This window comes from Myotis brandtii, unplaced genomic scaffold (assembly GCF_000412655.1).
Source record: "Myotis brandtii unplaced genomic scaffold, ASM41265v1 scaffold123, whole genome shotgun sequence".
NCBI lineage: Eukaryota > Metazoa > Chordata > Mammalia > Chiroptera > Vespertilionidae > Myotis > Myotis brandtii.
Genome location: NW_005354291.1, coordinates 1291815 through 1312328, shown reverse-complemented (window position 1 = coordinate 1312328; position 20514 = coordinate 1291815). Strand labels below are relative to the sequence as shown.

Sequence of the window (20514 nt, the reverse complement as noted above, 5' to 3'; positions counted from 1 at the left end):
CCTCAGCCCAGCCTGCACCCTCTCCAATCTGGGACCCCTCGGGGGATGTCTGACTGCCGGTTTAGGCAGTCGAACATCCCTCTCATAATCTGGGACTGCTGGCTCCTAACCACTTGCCTGCCTACTGGCTTGATCACCACCTAACCGCTCCCCTGCTGGCCTGATGGCCCCCCGCTGCCCTCCCCTGCCAGCCTCATGGGCCCTAACCTAACTGCCTTCCCCGGCCGGCCTCATGGCCCCCAACTGCCCTCCCCTGCTGGCCTGATTGCCCCTAATCGCCTCTGCCTCGGCCCCCAACACCATGGCTTTGTCCTGAAGGAAGTTGGACGGTAGGAAGATGTCCGGTCTCCCGGTCTAATTAGCATATTACCCTTTTATTAGTATAGATGCCTCAGCCCAACTCTGCCTAGTTGGCTTTCCTACCACAGCAATGGAATGGATTCCCTCCAGCAGTCAATTAACTTCCTTCAGGAATTACTAATTCTTTTTGGTCCCCGTTGTACTGGAATATTTTCTTCACCATTTCTGCAATCCCAGGTCATATTTCCATAGATTATGAGGCAATTTGGATATATTACCAAAAGGAGCCTTTGTGTGTTGGCCCATAAATTGTAGAGGAAGGCCCTTTCTCTTTCTTGATGGTTTGGCAGTAAAGCTTCTGGAACTGGAATCTTCAGCTACCAGAGTACTCAGACAATTATTTTTACCTCAAAACAGCTATCACTGAAACATGAGTAAAAATTCAGATAAGTATAAAAGTCCCAAAACATGCAAATTAGTTACCAGTATGTAGACATTAACTTCTGGTAACATGAACATAGACACAGCACCATTAGTAGTGAATTCTGTGTAAGATAGACAGGCTCAGGCAAGGCTTGCTAGACTCTTATGTTCCTCTGTTGGTTGATTAGGCCAGAAACCGAATGAAATACCTACTTTATTCATGAATGGGATAGGCAGGGTCTCAGATTTGGTGTTTTGACATTTTTGAAAACAGATCCTAAAACACTGATACTCTTATTTAAAGCACATGATCAGAGGAATCCAAGACCTGCAGTTTGGATTGGCGAACTTGAAGCTTATAATGATCTTAATATCCTGATACCCTAGTAACTTATTCTAAGTAAAACAGAATTTACCAAACTGCTCAGAGCAAATGCTGAACTGCCTCACAGGGTGGACTGATTTTATTTCTCTGACTCCCCTGGAGAAGTTCCAAGTATCTGTATGTAAAGGTTCTGGCTCCTACAATCCAACTTACTGTTCTGAGATCAAGCACTCTCCTTTTATTTACACAGTGTAGTGATTTTACTGAAATTACTGCACAGAAAGTGCAGCCAGTTCTATTTTTAAGGGTAATGCTAGCCTGATGAAGGAGAAAATGAGATTCTTTTCTGTCCCTTCTAAAGTATGATAAATTTATGGAAACTTAAGCAGGTAGCACCCAGGAATAAAGCAGACATTTCACCTCATGGCATTAAGAAGAGAACTAAATCATTCACTGCTTTTAGTCATTTGGAAATGGTCCTCTTGATCATTTTATTTTTTTATTTATTGATTTTAGAGAGACAGAGGAAGTGAGACAGAGACAGAAACATCAATTTGTTGTTCCACTTATTTATGCATTCATTGGTTGATTCTTGTATGTGCCTGACTGGAGATCAAACCCTCAACCTTGGCATACCAAGATGACACTCTACTAACTGAGCTATTGGGCCAGGGCCTTTAAATTATTTTAGATGGTAGAGTGTGTTATAGGGTAGGGAGGAAATTTTCAGTTATGATTTCTTAAAAATTGTTGGCAACTTCTGGTCTTTCTACCTTTTCTAGGAAGGAATGAAATATTGGCCAGTTTATGCCCTCAAGTTTTCGGGGTGTATCTAGTAAAGCTGCTGTGGCCATGGTACTGGCTGGTGGGATTCAAAGGACGGATGCTACAGGAACACGAGTCAGAGGTTAGTACCTATTTAAAACTTTTGAAAAGTTGTAACACATATAAGGAGAGAAACGAGAATTTGTTTTTCCTGAGTAAAAATTGCTTTTTGAGCTTTACTTTGCAAATGTAGTCTTTTAAAGCTGACAGTTGTCTGGCTAATACTTAGCCCAACATCTGTATATCAGTAGCTACTTTCTAGAATTACAAAGACTAAAAGAAATCATAAATTTTTCAATGAGTAAGTTTTGCTCTAAGCTCTCAGGGTGTCACAAAATAAAATCTTCACATTTCTATTACTGTCTGTGTTTTTCATCAGATCCACCATCTTCTTTAAGAGGGAAAGATTAGCGTCCAGCCAGTGTGGTTCAGTGGTTGAGCTTCAACCTATGAACCAGGAGGTTCCGATTCAATTTCTTGTCAGGGCATATGCCTGGGTTGTGTGCTCGATCCCCAGTAGGGAGCATGTAAGAGGCAGCCTATCAGTGATTTTCATCATTGATGTTTCTCTCTCTCTCTTCCTCTCTGAAATAAAAAATATATATATTTTTTTAAAAATTTGTTTAAAAAGAGGAAAAGATTAGAAATAGTGCTTTTTAATGTCATCAAGTCAGCATCCCTCCATCTGTGACTGTCAGTGTGTTTCTCTCAGACTGCTGCTCTCAGTCATCTGCCTGCTGATTCCCCTTCTGCCGGTGGGTTGCAAATGTGCCATCTGCCATTTGGTGCTGCTGTAGGTCACACATTCAGGCAAAGATTACTCTATGTATGTAATTATGTCCAAGTGGCAGAAAGCTCTTTTGCTGCTAACACACTTAACTGACCTGAATCTGGCATAAAGTAGGTTTATTATGGTCTTTGTACAGGGCATATGAGAATCATAATAACCAAAGACTAGATCAAAAGACTCCAAATACATTAATGTCAATCAGGTGGTTAGTAGGTACTCTAAAACCATGTACTGCAGTATAGAATAGTAAATGTCATAAGGGTTATGTGTATGGTATGTTTTGATCACCCACTGTTTGCAAGGCACTCTGCTAAATGTTGTACCTAAATAGGAGTTTCCTATTAATACATTTAGAAAATACTTAAATATTACTGAAGAAATTTGTTCGATCAGTGATATAATACAACCACAGGATATTCATGTTCATTTGTGTTACATTTGAAAAAGAAGAGTACTTTAAGATAGATATTTCATTAAACTAGAAATTTTTTTAATGAAATGATTTTCACTTAACTGTTGAAATCATAAATGATATATTTATAAAGCACTTATAAAGTCCCACGTTTTCAGTATTTATTTATTTTATTTAAATTCTTTATTGTTTAAAGTATTACATGTCTCCTTTTTTCCCCATTGACCTCTCCCCAGCCGCTACCACTGCCCCCCCCCCCAGCATTTGGTATTTATTATTTATTTATTTTTAAAAATTCTCACCCAAGGATATTTTTCCCATTGATTTTCAGACAGAGGGGAAGGGAAGGAGGAGGAGGGAGAGAGAGAAACATTGATGTGAGATAGACACATCGATTGGTTGCCTCCTGCACATGCCCTGACTGGGGTGGAAACAAACCTTCAACCTAGATAAGTGCCCTTGACCAGGAAACAGGAATCAAACCTGTGATCCTTTGGTTCAAAGCTCTAACCACTGAGATAAACTGGCCAAGGTAAAAGTTCCACTTTTTCAAAGTGCTCAAATAAAAATATAATAAATAAAATCAGAAACTTTATAAGACAAATTTTAAAAAAAATAGTAAACATAGGCCTGGACATCTAGAAATAATACAAAGTCTATTAAGAAAATTTTTATTTTAAATGTCACCTTCAGAAATCATTTAAAGGTTGTTATTTATGATGACAGTTAACTTTGCTGAAGATATTTTAGTTAAATCTTTCCTCAAATGACCAAGTATACAACAAAAGCATTATCTACATATATAAAAGCCCAGCAACTGGAACGGTGGAATGACCAGAACGACCAGTGGCTATGACACACACTGCAGCAGCCAATCAGCTTGATCCAGGCTCTGATTGGGCCCGCCCCCCTGGCTGGCCCCACCCCTGATCTGCCCCAACACCCGGATCGGGGGCGGGGCCAGCTGGGGACCCCACCCATGCACGAATTCGTGCACCGGGCCTCTAGTATAAATTATACATTGTGTTGACAATCCAAGTGGGCCATTTCCTTTTTGATTAATTATACTTGTTCATAGAAATTTAAAACTTGACATTTACTTTTTTCTAGGTGAATCTCATCTTTTATTGGTTGGGGATCCTGGCACAGGGAAATCTCAATTCCTCAAATATGCAGCAAAGATTACACCAAGATCTGTGCTTACCACAGGAATTGGATCTACTAGTGCAGGTATTTTACATGACAATTTCATTTAATGTCACTACAGAAACTAATACAATTTTTTTTTCTTATTAAAAAGTACCTACAATATGATAAATTTCAAGCTAATTTCTGAGTTACTGCCAAAAATGGAAGGAAATATGTAGCATTTCTTTTGTAGCTCTTAAGAAAATATTTTAAAGGCTCCACCATCACTTATTTTCGAAAAACTTATTCTATACATCTTTTTGCATCTTAGTTTTGAATGATGCTATTCACTTTTCTCATAATCTAGTGATTATCTTCATACATACTTATGCATGAAAAAGTATGTATTAGCTGGCATTGAGGACCCAGTGAGCAGAACAATGAAATAAATTAAATAGGAGGGTAAAAATTTCACTTTACATAGATAGATCATGTTGCGCTTAAGGCATTTTTATGCTCATAGATCTCACGGGCAATGGAAGCTCCTGTGGAAAATTCTTAGGTAGAAAATGTCTTAATATGTGAAAAGTGTCTTTTCATCATTGCATTGTGCAGCTTTATTCACACATTCTAATGATTCTTCAACAATGCATTTAAAAGCCTTTGCAGATAGGATATCAAGATTTGATTACAAAGTGACTTTAGGAAAAATATATTTTAAAAGACATGTTTGATGCCATTTTGTATTTTTACTCCATTTTGACTGGGGAATTATTTCTCCTGTTCTTCTATAATGGGCCTTTGATTTTACACATTTTATAAATGTTATTTATTACTTGTCAGGGGAGCCTAACCCTGTGCTCAGATTTCTTATGAGAAGTGTATATTTTAAAGTTATCATAAAGCAGCAAATCTCCATTAATGGTCCTACATAATGAGAGCTCCATTCTAAGGAGCTGAACAAAGCATGCTCCTCCGATTTCTGAATGTTTTCTCAGCTCAGATGATACCCTCATTCCCTCCAACCTCCCCTTCGGTCTCTTCTGTGGCATATTGTTTGTTTTTATTTATCTTCCCAGGACACAGCTATTTACTATGATCAAAAAGGGGAAAAATAGTTCTAAACCTTCTAGTCATAATTCATATAGTGTCTGTAAATGAGGCTAAATGGGGGGGAAAAACTAGTTTCTCAGTTCCTAATGTTTAAATTCTAAATTTTTCTACTTTAATTTTAATATTTAAAATTATCTTATAGAACCATATTTTTTTTTAAATATATTTTTATTGATTTCAGAGAGGAAGGGAGAGGGAGAGAGAGAATCATTGATCGGGTGCCTCCTGCAGGCCCACAATGGGATCAAGCCCGCAACCCAGGCATGTGCCCTTGACATGAATCCAACCTGGGGCCCTTGAGTCCACAGGCTGACACTATCCATTGAGCCAAACTGGCTAGGGCATAGAACCATAATTTTTAATAATAGTTTTAAAGTCTCAAACTTCTGTGAAAATTGGCTGTCCTATATAAAAGCCCAGCAACTGGAACGGTGGAACGACCAGAACGACCAGTGGCTATGACACACACTGCAGCAGCCAATCAGCTTGATCCAGGCTCTGATTGGGCCCGCCCCCCTGGCTGGCCCCACCCCTGATCTGCCCCAACACCCGGATCGGGGGCGGGGCCAGCTGGCCAACTACCCTCGGCCCCTCCCCCCGGCTGGCCCAGCCCAATGGGCCCCCATCGGGGCCGGCCTCCCGGCTGGACCCCACCCATGCACGAATTCGTGCACCGGGCCTCTAGTATAAATTATACATTGTGTTGACAATCCAAGTGGGCCATTTCCTTTTTGATTAATTATACTTGTTCATAGAAATTTAAAACTTGACATTTACTTTTTTCTAGGTGAATCTCATCTTTTATTGGTTGGGGATCCTGGCACAGGGAAATCTCAATTCCTCAAATATGCAGCAAAGATTACACCAAGATCTGTGCTTACCACAGGAATTGGATCTACTAGTGCAGGTATTTTACATGACAATTTCATTTAATGTCACTACAGAAACTAATACAATTTTTTTTTCTTATTAAAAAGTACCTACAATATGATAAATTTCAAGCTAATTTCTGAGTTACTGCCAAAAATGGAAGGAAATATGTAGCATTTCTTTTGTAGCTCTTAAGAAAATATTTTAAAGGCTCCACCATCACTTATTTTCCAAAAACTTATTCTATACATCTTTTTGCATCTTAGTTTTGAATGATGCTATTCACTTTTCTCATAATCTAGTGATTATCTTCATACATACTTATGCATGAAAAAGTATGTTTTAGCTGGCATTGAGGACCCAGTGAGCAGAACAATGAAATAAATTAAATAGGAGGGTAAAAATTTCACTTTACATAGATAGATCATGTTGCGCTTAAGGCATTTTTATGCTCATAGATCTCACGGGCAATGGAAGCTCCTGTGGAAAATTCTTAGGTAGAAAATGTCTTAATATGTGAAAAGTGTCTTTTCATCATTGCATTGTGCAGCTTTATTCACACATTCTAATGATTCTTCAATAGTGCATTTAAAAGCCTTTGCAGATAGGATATCAAGATTTGATTACAAAGTGACTTTAGGAAAAATATATTTTAAAAGACATGTTTGATGCCATTTTGTATTTTTACTCCATTTTGACTGGGGAATTATTTCTCCTGTTCTTCTATAATGGGCCTTTGATTTTACACATTTTATAAATGTTATTTATTACTTGTCAGGGGAGCCTAACCCTGTGCTCAGATTTCTTATGAGAAGTGTATATTTTAAAGTTATCATAAAGCAGCAAATCTCCATTAATGGTCCTACATAATGAGAGCTCCATTCTAAGGAGCTGAACAAAGCATGCTCCTCCGATTTCTGAATGTTTTCTCAGCTCAGATGATACCCTCATTCCCTCCAACCTCCCCTTCGGTCTCTTCTGTGGCATATTGTTTGTTTTTATTTATCTTCCCAGGACACAGCTATTTACTATGATCAAAAAGGGGAAAAATAGTTCTAAACCTTCTAGTCATAATTCATATAGTGTCTGTAAATGAGGCTAAATGGGGGGGAAAAACTAGTTTCTCAGTTCCTAATGTTTAAATTCTAAATTTTTCTACTTTAATTTTAATATTTAAAATTATCTTATAGAACCATATTTTTTTTTAAATATATTTTTATTGATTTCAGAGAGGAAGGGAGAGGGAGAGAGAGAATCATTGATCGGGTGCCTCCTGCAGGCCCACAATGGGATCAAGCCCGCAACCCAGGCATGTGCCCTTGACATGAATCCAACCTGGGGCCCTTGAGTCCACAGGCTGACACTATCCATTGAGCCAAACTGGCTAGGGCATAGAACCATAATTTTTAATAATAGTTTTAAAGTCTCAAACTTCTGTGAAAATTGGCTGTCCATTTACAATAAAAAAACCTACCTCTCCGTTGTTTGTCCATACCAGTCTTTTTTTTTATTTATTTAAATACTCAGTCGTGTGTGTGGGTTGGGCATCATCCTGTGCACCGAAAGGTTGCTTGTTGGATTCCTGGTCAGGGCACATGCCCGCGGTGCAGGCTCAAAGCCCAGTAGGGGGCATGCAGGAGGCAGCTGATCTATGTTTCTCTCTGTCCCTCCCTCTCCCTCTCTCTCTAAAAATCAATTTAAAAAAAACTAAAACACACCTTAGCAGTGAAATATAATTGGTAATCTGGCTTATATATGCTTTATTTCTAATAAGCACATATCTTGCCCGTTATATTAATCACTGAGCTCTTTGTTGGAAAATATTACTTTTATTTTTATTTTAATACTTTTAACATTTGATTTTCATTGCAATTAGACAAAAATAAAATTTTTCTTTATAGTTTTGACAGTAGGATGTATTTTATTTTTATAGTCTATGAACTAGTGGATAGTATTTTAATAATCTGGTATATTAAATTTCAAACTTTAACGTTCAGCAAAATTTTGCTTCACAAATTCACTTTTAGAATGACAGGAAATATGTACAACTTAGATTCCATATTCAGACAAATGCCCTTTTCTCTTCCTCAAAATAAAAGCTTTAAAGTGTAGTATAGTACAAAAGTTTCCGATATGAAGGCACTGCATAACTCTGCATCATATGGCTGATGTCTTGCTTAGCAGCAAGAGCAACGAGAATATTCTACACTTAAGTTAATGGAGCATAAGAAACTTTTTAGGAAGGACCTAGCTCTTAACAAAGAAGAAGAACCTTTTGGCCCATTTAGTTTATGAATTCCTTTCCAAGACTGCTTTTAAAAAAACTTATCTGGAAAAGCTATCAAGAATATGTCAATCTTATTCTGCATGAGTGTTGGGGATAATGGAAAGAGTACTACATGTGTGAAGATATATACATTTCCAAAATAATAACTTACCTGTTAGGGTAAAGCTAAATATATTGCCCCAAATCCAGTTTTTATATAAATGCTAACAATAGATGATCTATGAAACAGTTTTAAAGAGTTAAGTTTATAGTATTATTATAAATCTAATGAACAGATCTAAGTCATTATATTCTCCTGATTTTAAACTGAGGGAGTTTGTATTTGCTCTTGACATGTTGATTGCACTGGGTAATGATGTATATGATTCATTAAGTGTTCTGATGTCCTAAACTCTCATAAAAACAAAAACCATAGCCAGAGGACTTTATAAAGAATTAACCACACTTGTTATTATCTTAGAAAACAAAATGAATGCTATCTAACATTACATGAACTACAATAGTAGCCATAGAAGGCTTCAAGATGGCCTGGAAATTCAGATTCTAAAGTTCTTGGTAGCATATAATTGATTTCAAGTCCCTTCTTTAAGGATATGCCAAAAAATAATGGAAATTCACTCCTTAAATTAAACCAAACTATGTTATTACAGGAAGAAACATTTTAGTTGAAGTGAACTTTGTTCTTTTGAAGGTCAGTAAAATAGTGGTCCAAAGATTATTGTCCAAGAGGCTAAGACATCTTTACAACCTGGTCCAGTAATTCATATTTCTTTATAAGTGCTTTAATTACATATAAAGAAAATAATATATATGATTTAATCAGATTAGTTTCAGAACAAATAAAATAACACATTAGAGAAAAATTACTTAAAAATAGTTGTATTTATATTCCACAATTTGCTCAAATACTGGTTTTCTTATAAACTTTCTACAGGATGGTTTTTAAACAAATTCTTCACATTGTGTCTTAGTGGGTATGACTTACAGAATTTCAGGGAAATAGTTCTGTGTTTTAATAGCTTAATTTGTACTAAAGAGATGGGAGGTGGTCACATGCAGTCCATGTGGGATTCTAACATAACATTTAGTGAGTTTTCTGACGTGGACCATCCCTTTGATGCTGAAGGTAATGCATCTGTTGAAAGAAGTGACTGTAGATTTGGATTACTGCTCTCTGCATCTTCCAGTTTTTCTGTGTTATCTTCCCAGTTAATGTGGAATCTTGTGACTCTGGGATTAGATGCCAAAATGTTCCTTTGAAGCTATAGGAAGAAGAAAATATATAAATCGTAAACATGAAGAAAGTTAGATCACCATATACAAACAGGAGCTTGATAGAATGGTTCTTTATATTAATACTCCACAAGGGCTAAGTTCATATACATACAAATGTATAAGTCAAAGCACCTAAAACATAACTAATAAAGAAGAACTAGGGCTGCTGCAAAGAAACTAGCCTAATGAAAATAAGAATTCATACTTATACTATCCAAGAAAATACCCAAGTCCTCAATACTTTTTTTTTTTTATGTTTTATTGATTTTTTACAGGGAGGAAGGGAGAGAGATAGAGTTAGAAACATCGATGAGAGAGAAACATCGATTAGCTGCCTCCTGCACATCTCCCACTGGGAATGTGCCCGCAACCAAGGTACATGCCCTTTACCGGAATCGAACCTGGGACCTTTCAGTCCGAAGGCCGACGCTCTATCCACTGAGCCAAACCGGTTTCGGCAGTACTTTTGTTTTTAAAAGGTGAATGTTTCAGAGGATGCTTTCTAGAGAGATATGTTGTCTCTTCAGTAATATTTCAAAGAGAATGAAAAATTCCCTCAAATATAACCTCTTGTTATTAGTGGCTTCCTACCTTTTTATTGTTATGGCTCATTCTTAAAAACAGTGTTCTAGCCCTGGCTGGTGTGGCTCAGTTGGTTGGTGCACTGTTCCATACACTGAAAGGTTGTAGGTTCGATTCCTAGTCAGGGCACAAACCTAGGTTGCAGGTTCAGTCCCTGGTTGGGGTGTGTATGGGAGGCAGCCAATTGATGTTTCTCTCTCACACCAAGGTTTCTTTCTCTTTCCCCCCCTCCCATCCTCTCTCTAAAGTCAATGAACATATCCATGGGTGAGGATTAAAAAAAAACCCCAACATTCTAATTTCTTCATTTTTTTCTATACAAGGTGCTGTGCCATACAGGTAACTAATAAATTGGATCAATGGAAGGTCCTACACCAGGATAAAAAAACATTCTAGCCTTATTACTTTCTACTTATGTAAATTTTCTTACATGGTAGTGTTATATTCAATCTCAAAAATCACTAGTCACTAAACTGTTACAGTTCCCAATGGAATCATAAAGTACTAATTATTTTTGAGAATATTGAATCATTGATTTCAACTTTTCACTCAGAAGCTAAGCTGTTTTCTATCACTAAAAATATTTAATACCTTTAGTTTAAACTTGTAAGAGTAGCAGATAAAACAAGGCATATAGATGTTCTGAGAACAGTGTTGATATGAAAAACAAACATAAAACTTCCTCCTGCAATTTTGAGAAGAGTTACAGACAAAACTATTATTGTATAATCAGTACAACAAACATGAATTTGAATCTCCTAAGGATTAAAATGAATAGAATTATGATGTATGGGAAATGCCATACAGAAAGTCATAAACAAAGGTCTGTTTTTCACAGGAGGCATTTTCAATTTCTGAAACCAGAGACTCAAGGTGCCTGACCAGCAGTACTTATGACTCATCTGGAGAGAGAGTCTGAGGTCATCCATGGTAATGGAACCATGATTAGTTTTCCTGCTTGGCACAAGGACCTCAAATTTACCATTTTCATGGTACACTGTGAAATGGCAATTGTGTAAAAAACTGTAAAAAGGAACAGTCAGAACATTACCTTAGAAAAGTCTGGTTTTACTGGTGGATTTTCCCTTAATTCTATCTCGGTATATTCATTATTTACATAATAGCCAACTCTAATAAATTCTTGACCTCGATAGGTGCATGTAATTAGCACAACTGTTACACCTACGGCATCTGCATCTGGAATGAGTCCTGGATTAGGTGCATCAGCCTAGAATAATTTTAAAAGAAAAGAAACACGTATCACAAAAGGCTGTTAACTACAAGGAAGACTAGAATTTTGGTTACTTTGAACACCATCAGTTGAGGGCATCATATTGGGGAAGACAAATGCTCATTTTTGAGACTGACGTATAGCCAGGAAATACAATTCACATGTTTCTCCACAGTAATACCCAAGTACCCTGGGTGCTTGAAAGCATCACTACTTCAGAGTAAAATAAATCTGGCTACAGCATGTTGTCGTTTATGAGGTTTATGCAATATTCAATTATAAAACCTTTCATAAAATATAATACACAATCAATAGTTTTATTTATTGCAACCTTTTCCAGTCATAATTTTCAGACCTAAATTAGCCTATCATTTGCACTGTTGCCAGCATTAGTTACCTAAGCTCAGTTTTAGTCCTATTCCTTCACCAGGTTTTAACACTTCAGATGATTACCCCCATTTCTAAGATAAAATTCTCAGTTAACTTCACCTGTAAGGCCCTTCACAATTTGTCTCCAACCCACATCTCCATTCACACTCCCTTTAACTCAGCAGTTCTCAACCTGTGGGTCGCGACCCCTTTGGCGGTCGAACGACCCTTTCACGGGGGTCGCCTAAGACCATCCTGCATATCAGATATTTACATTACGATTCATAACAGTAGCAACATTACAGTTATGAAGTAGCAACAAAAATAATCTTATGGTTGGGTCACAACATGAGGAACTGTATTTAAAGGGCCAGAAGGTTGAGAACCACTGCTTTAACTCCACACCTCTCACTCTTGTTCTGGAATTACACAGGTTCTTTAAAATAGAGTGATCTTTCATGCCTCTGCCTTGCATACACTGTCCCTTTGGCCTGAAATGTTCTTGCCTAATAGCCTGAAAAATTCATCATTTAAAGTTTGCATCAAATGTATTCTTAGCTCAAAAGTTAGAATTAATAGCAATCTTTTTTATGCACTCATATTACTTGACATAAATCCTCTACTAGCAATGTCTAACAACCCAAATATGTTTACCCTTCAATCTTGCCTGTCATTCTAAGTTTTATCTTGGGCAGGAGTCCCATCCAGTTCATCTATAATAATAAAAGCATAATATGCTAATTAGACCAGACATCCTTCTGGACATCCTTCCGGATAAAGCCAGGGCTGCAAGGGAAGCCTGGGTCCCAGGTGCCTGCCGGCGGCCAGGGGGAAGCCGGTGCTGGCAGCCAGGGGAAAGAAGGCCTACTCTTGCACAAATTTCGTGCATCAGGCCTCGTCTTTATATATAATCTCATGTCTGGCACAGCTCTGAGCACACACTGTGTACTTAGTATTTTGAAATTCGTTCGTAACTCAGTTCCTGCCCTGAAGTGGTTTATGATCTCTTTGGAGACACCAGAATGGGGACAGAGAGAGAGTCTGTCCTTAAAATATGCTGTTTATCTTAGAAATCCTGAGCATCCCTCCATGGAGGTGTTATGTTATTTGCGGGGTCCCCAAAGAGTTTCCCATGTACCTGGAAGTGGGTAGAGATAAGAAATAGAGAGGTAGTTTAGAAGAGCGATGGGGACTTCCCCGCATAGTGCTTCACATCCCTTCAGCAAATTGGTTCTAGGCATATTTGTGTTCTAAAATTTGTTTGCCAAAGGATTCAGCTTGGGCAAATTTAAGTAGAAAAACCTGTAAACCTCTCGGATCAGTTAGGATGGAGAAGTCATAGGATGGAGAAGTGAGAGGCAAAATAGGACAGATCAGGAGAATACTATGGCAGTTTGTTTGAAGCACAAAACAAAAACTGTATTTTAGTCCCTTTCTGCTGATAATGGTACATTTTTTAAAACTTATGGGCTGAACATATGATCTAAATCACATGTGCTTCCTCTGTTGCTTTTTGTCAATGTGCACTGTTACCAAGGTAAAACCAGTGGAAAACCACTAGAAGCAAATATTTTTGAATAATTTTTTTCTCCAGCACTCTAAGCCAAAAGCTTAGGAATGTTCTTAACAAATACACAGGACATATTTTTAAGGGTTTGTTTAAAAAACAAGGGATTTCTTTAGAAGTTTTTATAGTGGCATAAAAAGGTGCATATATCACTCACTGCATCTCAAACTAAGTTTCTTTACTACATCGTGAATTATCAGAAAAGGACAGGTTCTCCAGGTTTGTGGGTCAGAGCAAATACTACTTTATATAACAATTTCAAGAAGCTAAAAGAGTGAAATTTTAGTTCTAAACATAGAAATAGGGCACTATTTGTCAGTGATTGTACTTGACTCCTTCATTCCTCGTTTAATCCTCAAAACATTCTTATGAGGTGGGATATTCGCCACATTTTATAGGTGACTAACGGAGGTTTGGGAGCCTGTCTGAAGTCATATCCTATATAATAAAGATGCAATATGCAAATGGTTATTAGTCCGTGAACCATAATGACCGACCGCGTAACGACTGGGTCACGGATCAGCAGGAGGGTGGGGCAGCGAGCTACAAGTGGGCGGCAGAGAGCTACAGGAAGGGGCAGGGCAGCAAGCTAAGAGGGGGGAGGACGGGGCAACGGGCAGAGAGCAACTGGAGGGCGGCAGCGAGATACTGGTGCACGGATTCGTGCGCAGGGCTACTAGTGTGCATAATAAGCACTGAAGTGGGATTTGAACGAGATCTATAACTGCAGTGCTTCCCCTACACACTCATTCTCTGGTACCCATGTCTTTCACCAAGGTTATGCACTCACACAATCCGGGTTAACAGCACTTTAATATATTTGAGCTTTTAAACCACTTGTTTAGGTACAGTAAATTATTTGCTGCTTTTTAATAAAAAGCATGCAGGCTAGGAGACCAAGAATTGGAATTCCCTGTTTAGGAGAGGGGAGGGAAAGATAGCAGCTCTAAAGATGCCATAGGTTTGAGTTAGTCTTGGCCCATATCTCATGGGATTATCTGAGCAGCAGTATTCATTTAAATTGGTCTCATCTATGAAGTGAGAAAACAGGAGTCAGCAATAGGCAGAGTTCATTTTTTCTCTGCATGAAGTCTCTTCTGTGGGTTCTACTTAACTGATGGGACCCTGTTGTAGAAATATTTGCAATAAATTTAATAGTTTTGTAAAAACCTGTGGCTAGTTACTCTTTCAACTATTATAAGTATCTCTCTAATAAGCATGGATAATTGTAAAGTGACTGAATAGTTTTATACAATTTAGCATGGATTAAAAGAGCTTTTGAATACAGAAGACAATGCTGCAATCTTGGCACAGATCTCAATACTGTCAGTAATATCTGAGAACATATTTTATATTAGAATTTCCCCTCACAGTCAGTAAACAGAGTAGTAGCTTTATAACAGTAACCCTTTATAAAATGTGTAGATTAGATACTTTAGTAAACTGGACTTCAATTCCAATGACCCAAGATCACACATCTCTCTTTCTACTAACATACCTTTTAACCTAGCTTCATTACTGATTATGGTGATATCAAGTTGTTGCTTTTTTTATATTATCATCACTCCTAGTGGCTGAAACCATAAAGCTGCATATGACTGACTACACCAATCAGTAGTGTGCATCTTTAATCTCTGTTTGGGGCTGCTGGACAGCACCCCCCTGAAAGTCTGATACTAAGAGACTATTCACAGAAAAGCCCCAAATTAACCACCACGTATAAAGTTACTGCATGCTGTGCAATCCCTGAAGTAAATATCACATTAACATCTCTCAGCAAACAAAATCAAGAGGCGGTGTTCCTGCATAACACAGAGACTTTCTAAAATGTGAGAGAAGTAGATAAAAAGCGATGCAGCAGAAGCAGAGTGATTTAACCCACAAGGAAAGGGATAAGAACCATCTGATGTAGTCTGTTAAGAAACATATTTTATATACATATTTACCAAGAATGATCTTACCTGAAATACAAACATATGCCTTCCCGCAGGAACAGGGCCCACTAAAACAGAGTCTAAAACTTGATCGTATTCTTCACTTTCTGCAGAGCCCACATAGATAATTTTCCATTCCAGGTCTAGGGTTAAAACCAAAACATTATTTCATATTCAGTGATTATATTACAATATGACATCAAAAACCCTTTTAATGTCCACTTAGCCATTTACTGGCTGCTGAAATTGGCTTTTCATAGCAGAAAATCCAGGAAGGCACTAAACGGCTCCTTAAGAAATTCTTACATTTTGTACCAGTTTCTCAAAATGCTCTTTTGTGAAACACTAGTACCTGGGCAGGTCTCCTCACAAACAGTATGGCTCAAAACTTTGGAAATGCTTCAGCCTTGTCTTGAGGATTCATAAAGCACAGCGGCAGAGGACGCGTTCTGAGACATCCTTCAGTGAAACCCAGTGACATTAGTCCGGCATTTCCCAAATGTATTTGGCTGTGGAATCACCCCCCTCCTACATTCATGTCGTATTTTAACTTACTAACCACACTTTGGAAGGACTGCCCCCCACTATGTTGCACAGATCCAAATCTTCAGAGCTCCAAAATGGAAAATCATTGGCCAACTTCCCTGTGGCTCAGAAGGGGCTTCAGCTCACAACTGTTACAGAACCAGAGTCAGGTTTCTTCCATGCACCCCTTCCTGTCATACAACTTTGGAAGGACTGCCCCCCACTATGTTGCACAGATCCAAATCTTCAGAGCTCCAAAATGGAAAATCATTGGCCAACTTCCCTGTGGCTCAGAAGGGGCTTCAGCTCCTAACAGTTACAGAACCAGAGTCAGGTTTCTTCTTCAATGCACCCCTTCCTGTCATAAGTTCTTTAAATTGGGAAGGAGAAACCAAGGATCCTCTTGCCACTTGATACAAGAGTATAGATGGTGGGGAAATGCACAAGGAAGAACAAGACACACCGAAGTGCGTGCAACTATGGCGTCTTGCCACTTGATACAAGAGTATAGATGGTGGGGAAAGGCACAAGGAAGAACAAGACACACCGAAGTGCAACTATGGCATTCTGTGAAATTCAATCACTCAGATTTTATAGAACACCCTCACAGTGTGCTCTGTGAGAACCCAGAGATGAGTAAAAAGACTGTTCTTGTGAAGGAGCCTCCTCTTTATCAGGGGAGGAGGAGAGAGAAACCCATCTGAGACCTCCTGGGCCTCTCAGGGGGTTAGCAGTGTGGACTGCCTCTTGGATTCACTGCGCTAAGACTACACCAGCCCTCCCAGAGGAGGGTGTTGCTGGGTTACTTGTAGAGAATCTAGTTAGTGTCACCATGAGTTGCCATTTTTGTGTAACTGTGTAGGTATTTTCATTCCCTAAATAGGATACCAGAAATAGTATAGGTACTACTTATTCATACAGTATTTATAAACTACAATTTATTGAACTAAATGCTCCTTTAAGCTTATACTTTCTCTTATGAAGTCCGTAGTCATTTTCTGAGGACCTAATGTGTCATTCATGGCTGTGTCCCAGGCTAGACCATTTTATTTCCTTCCAGCTTCTAGCACATTTTCAGATGCAAGATCCTGCATCTGACACCTCAACAGATCATCTATTTGTTAATAAGATTAAGTGAGGAAACAAACAATATGAATATCTACTCAGAAGAAGCAAAAAATACAAAGGCATAGGGTAGCAGCATGCTTGGCAAGAAAAAGCAAGACTGCTAAGGCAGGACCAGAATGAGCAAAGAGTAAAATTACCATGACATTGGGGGGTGAAGGGTGTGGCGAGATTGTGCAAAGTTTAGAAGACCATTAAGAAGACTTGGCTTTTACAGTAAGAGGCAAGGGAAGCCATTGTAGGGTTTTGATTAGAGGAGTGGCTACCATGGGGGTGAGAAGCAGTCGCATTCTTGATAAATCTTAAAGATAGAGGCAGCAAGACTCACTGTGTGTGCGCACGCGCTGTACGAGTGCATGCATAGGAGATAGGTGAGGGAACCAATCAGGCATTAATTTTAGACTTGTTCAGTTTGAGGTGTCTACTAGATATCTAAGTGGAGATAATGAATAGATCTGGTAAAAGTTTGGAAATTGTAAATAGGTAGGATTCCTAGGGAGTGAGCCTTGGGACTGTCCAGAAATGTCATGGAGATGAGGAAGACTCAATAAAGTAGCTTACAAAACTAGTGGCCAATGAGGTAGGTAACCCAAAAGCCAAGCGGCAGGACTGTTTTAAGGGTGTGAACCTATTAAACTAGCCAAGTGAGGATATGACTAGGAATTGTCAAGTGTAGATTTGCATATTTTGTTCATTTCATATGTATTTGTACCTCAAAATATAGAGCCCTTGGCCTCCTAATTGGTATAAGTTGGCATTTGTGGTCTGACAGGAACACAGTCATGATTTATAAACCTTTTATAAAATACCTATTACATGCTGGCCACCTCACACCTGTTGTTTACACTTCAATAGCTTTATCATATGGATTTAATTATACCTATTATGCAAACAAGGAAGTTGAGGCTCTGAGAGGCCAAGTAATCTACCTAGACTCATAGTTAGTAAATCAAAGAATTAGAATCAAAGTTATGTCTCTGCAACTCCAAAGCCTGGGCTCTTTCCAAAAATTTAACTAGTTAGATAAATTCTTCCCTTTCTAGCCATGGGGAGATAATCTAGGCTGTAACTCAGGGTAACACCAATGCCTTAATTTTTGTTTATGGGATGCTTGCTGTAACCACTGAGTTTGAAATGCTCAGTACTCATTTCTAAATTAGCATCAATTGTTTTATTCTTAGAATTCTTAGAACTTATATTTTATTCCCCTCTTCCTGTATTGGAAGCAGGGAAAGGCGCAGATGCTTTGCACAGGTTATTAGTTGAAGGCATTTACTCATTTATTTTAAAAGTTAACTGACTGTTTCACTTAATTATGGTAATCCCAGACTGCAAGTATCTATTTGTGTTGGGAGTGAGGGATTCACCAAGGGAATTTTCAACTAATTGCACTATTTGGCAAGACTTCTTGTCTAGTGGAAAGTATGTAGTCTTTGGAAAATTTGAAAGTATGAAGCACTATGCTTTACTCTGGTACATTGTAAGTATTCAACTAACATGTAGCCATTATTAGAAACAACTAAATTATTTTAAAAGCAAATACTCCTCTGCACTGCAGGTGTGGCTCAGTGGTTGAGCATCAACCCATGATCCAGGAGGTTCCAGTTCCATTCCCGTCAGGGCACATGCCGGAGTTATGGGCTCAATCCCCAGTAGGGGGCGTGCAGGAGGCAGCCAAAGATTCTCTCTCATCATTGATGTTTCTCTCTCTCTTTCTCTCCCTTCCTCTCTCTGAAATCAAGAAAAACATATTGTAAAAATAAATTTTAAAAAATAATAAATACAATTACTCCTCAAGGCTTTTTCTGAAACAAAGCTTTTAAAGGAACGTAAAACAATGAGGGGGCTATTGACAAGTTAAAGTATCAAAAATGGTGGCCCATCTCTGGCTTGGGACTTGAGACAGAATTATAAAGTGAAAAGAAAAAATTTTTAAATAAAGAATTTCAGTAGTATAAAGTATGGAACCTATAAGAAGCCTTTGCCAAGTAAACTCGGTTTCCTTAATTCACACAACCTCTAGGTGGAGTACACAAGCATGGCACCTTTTTGAAAGATTCCTTTGCAGTTTTGGTATGACTCAGCTTAAACTCTTAAAAAAGAAAAATCTAAATAAATGCCGAGTCTAGGTATCATGGGAAGTGAAGTATACAAATGGAAGGAGGTGTACTGTTAACATTAGTATTGTAAAAATTCTGAAGTGATTTAACTGAATAGATTCCAGTAAAAAATGGAACACAGTTCTGCCTCCATGAATGGCAGGCTTCAACCATCCAATGTCAAGGCCCTGTAACAACATCTTTAGTCATCTAACTTCCTTGTTCAGAATTGTCTCCTAAAATGAAAGTTATCACTTGAGAAATACCTGTAATCTGAAGAACTTCTAATGCCTAAAACACTATAGTATAAGTTGGAATGGACCAATCAATGGTTTCATTACATTCACCCATTTTTATATGCAATTGGCAATGGCAATAAGATGGGAAAAATTAGACTTGAGTATTAAAAAAAAATGGGGCTGGTAGCTGAAATGTTTATAGTATTACTATGGTAAAGTACTCAAATGGTTTCAAAATAGTAAGAAAATTCTCCTTTAATTTTATTATCAATGGCCTATTTAGAAATTTAACAAGTTTCAAAATGTGCACTACATGTTATACGTGTGCATATATGCTTTATAAATGTATTTAAACCGTATGGGAGAGCACAGATTAAAGTGTTAACTATGGTTACTTATAGGAATGAAATGGGGAAGGCACTGAGTACAGCGGACTGTTACTTTATATGATGTTTTGAAAGTTTATTACAATGAGTGCGTATTTTTATAATTTAAAAAATTAACACCCTAGAATATATTTTATAGATTAAAAACTAATTTAAGTTGAAAGTGCTTTATATGCTTTGATTAGTACAATAATATTAAATGCACTTTGTTAAATAGATTTGTTAAGTTCAAAGATGTGTGTCCCCCTATTTAAATTTTTAAATTACCATTGATGAAGTTAAACTTTTTCCCTTCAAATTTTGAAAATAAAGCGCTGGAGTATTTTAATAAATTCCCAACGATAAAACCTTGGCAAGTTTCAGCTTTCTAAATATTTATCACTGCACATATTAAGAATATTTATCTTTTTTATTACTTAGAAAAAATTGTCAAAATTTGTGCATTGCCATTATGACTTTACCTTTTACTTCCTAGCCCACTTTCGTGTTTTATGTTCAGGGTGTTTGGATATCGAGTTATTTTCATTAGATTTCAACACGTTTTTGAATTAAACCTTCCAGACTACTTAGAAGCCAGTAGTGATTCAGTCCTGGCAGTTATTTAAGTATTTTTCTTATTTCTGCTCTTGGGTGAAATGTGACTCTATAGCTTAGCAGTGTCTTTCTTCCCGAGAGAGACGACTTCGGTCGCTAGGAACGGAGTTCCGTT

The 20514-nt window shown here is 37.9% G+C and overlaps 2 protein-coding genes and 1 long non-coding RNA gene across 3 annotated transcripts in view; 2 read left to right on the top strand and 1 right to left on the bottom strand.

Annotated features, from left to right (window-relative positions):
* Positions 1-20514, top strand: part of MCM9 (minichromosome maintenance 9 homologous recombination repair factor) — a 60818-nt gene that overhangs the window by 13224 nt on the left and 27080 nt on the right. The window contains 3 exon segments of the mRNA XM_014533916.1: positions 1831-1887; positions 1890-1955; positions 4186-4305. Of these exon segments, the coding sequence (XP_014389402.1) occupies positions 1831-1887; positions 1890-1955; positions 4186-4305 (243 nt within the window).
* LOC106724850 lies at positions 6136-20374 on the top strand. The gene is made up of 2 exons (XR_001360683.1): positions 6136-6223; positions 19821-20374. It is a non-coding gene; the product is annotated as an uncharacterized LOC106724850 (long non-coding RNA).
* Positions 9276-20514, bottom strand: part of ASF1A (anti-silencing function 1A histone chaperone) — a 12177-nt gene continuing 938 nt past the window's right edge. The window contains exons 2-4 of the mRNA XM_005858928.2: positions 15459-15574; positions 11382-11558; positions 9276-9735 (exon numbers count right to left, since the gene is read on the bottom strand). Of these exons, the coding sequence (XP_005858990.1) occupies positions 9523-9735; positions 11382-11558; positions 15459-15574 (506 nt within the window). The 3' untranslated portion in view covers positions 9276-9522. The remainder of the gene's footprint in view (positions 9736-11381; positions 11559-15458; positions 15575-20514) is intronic.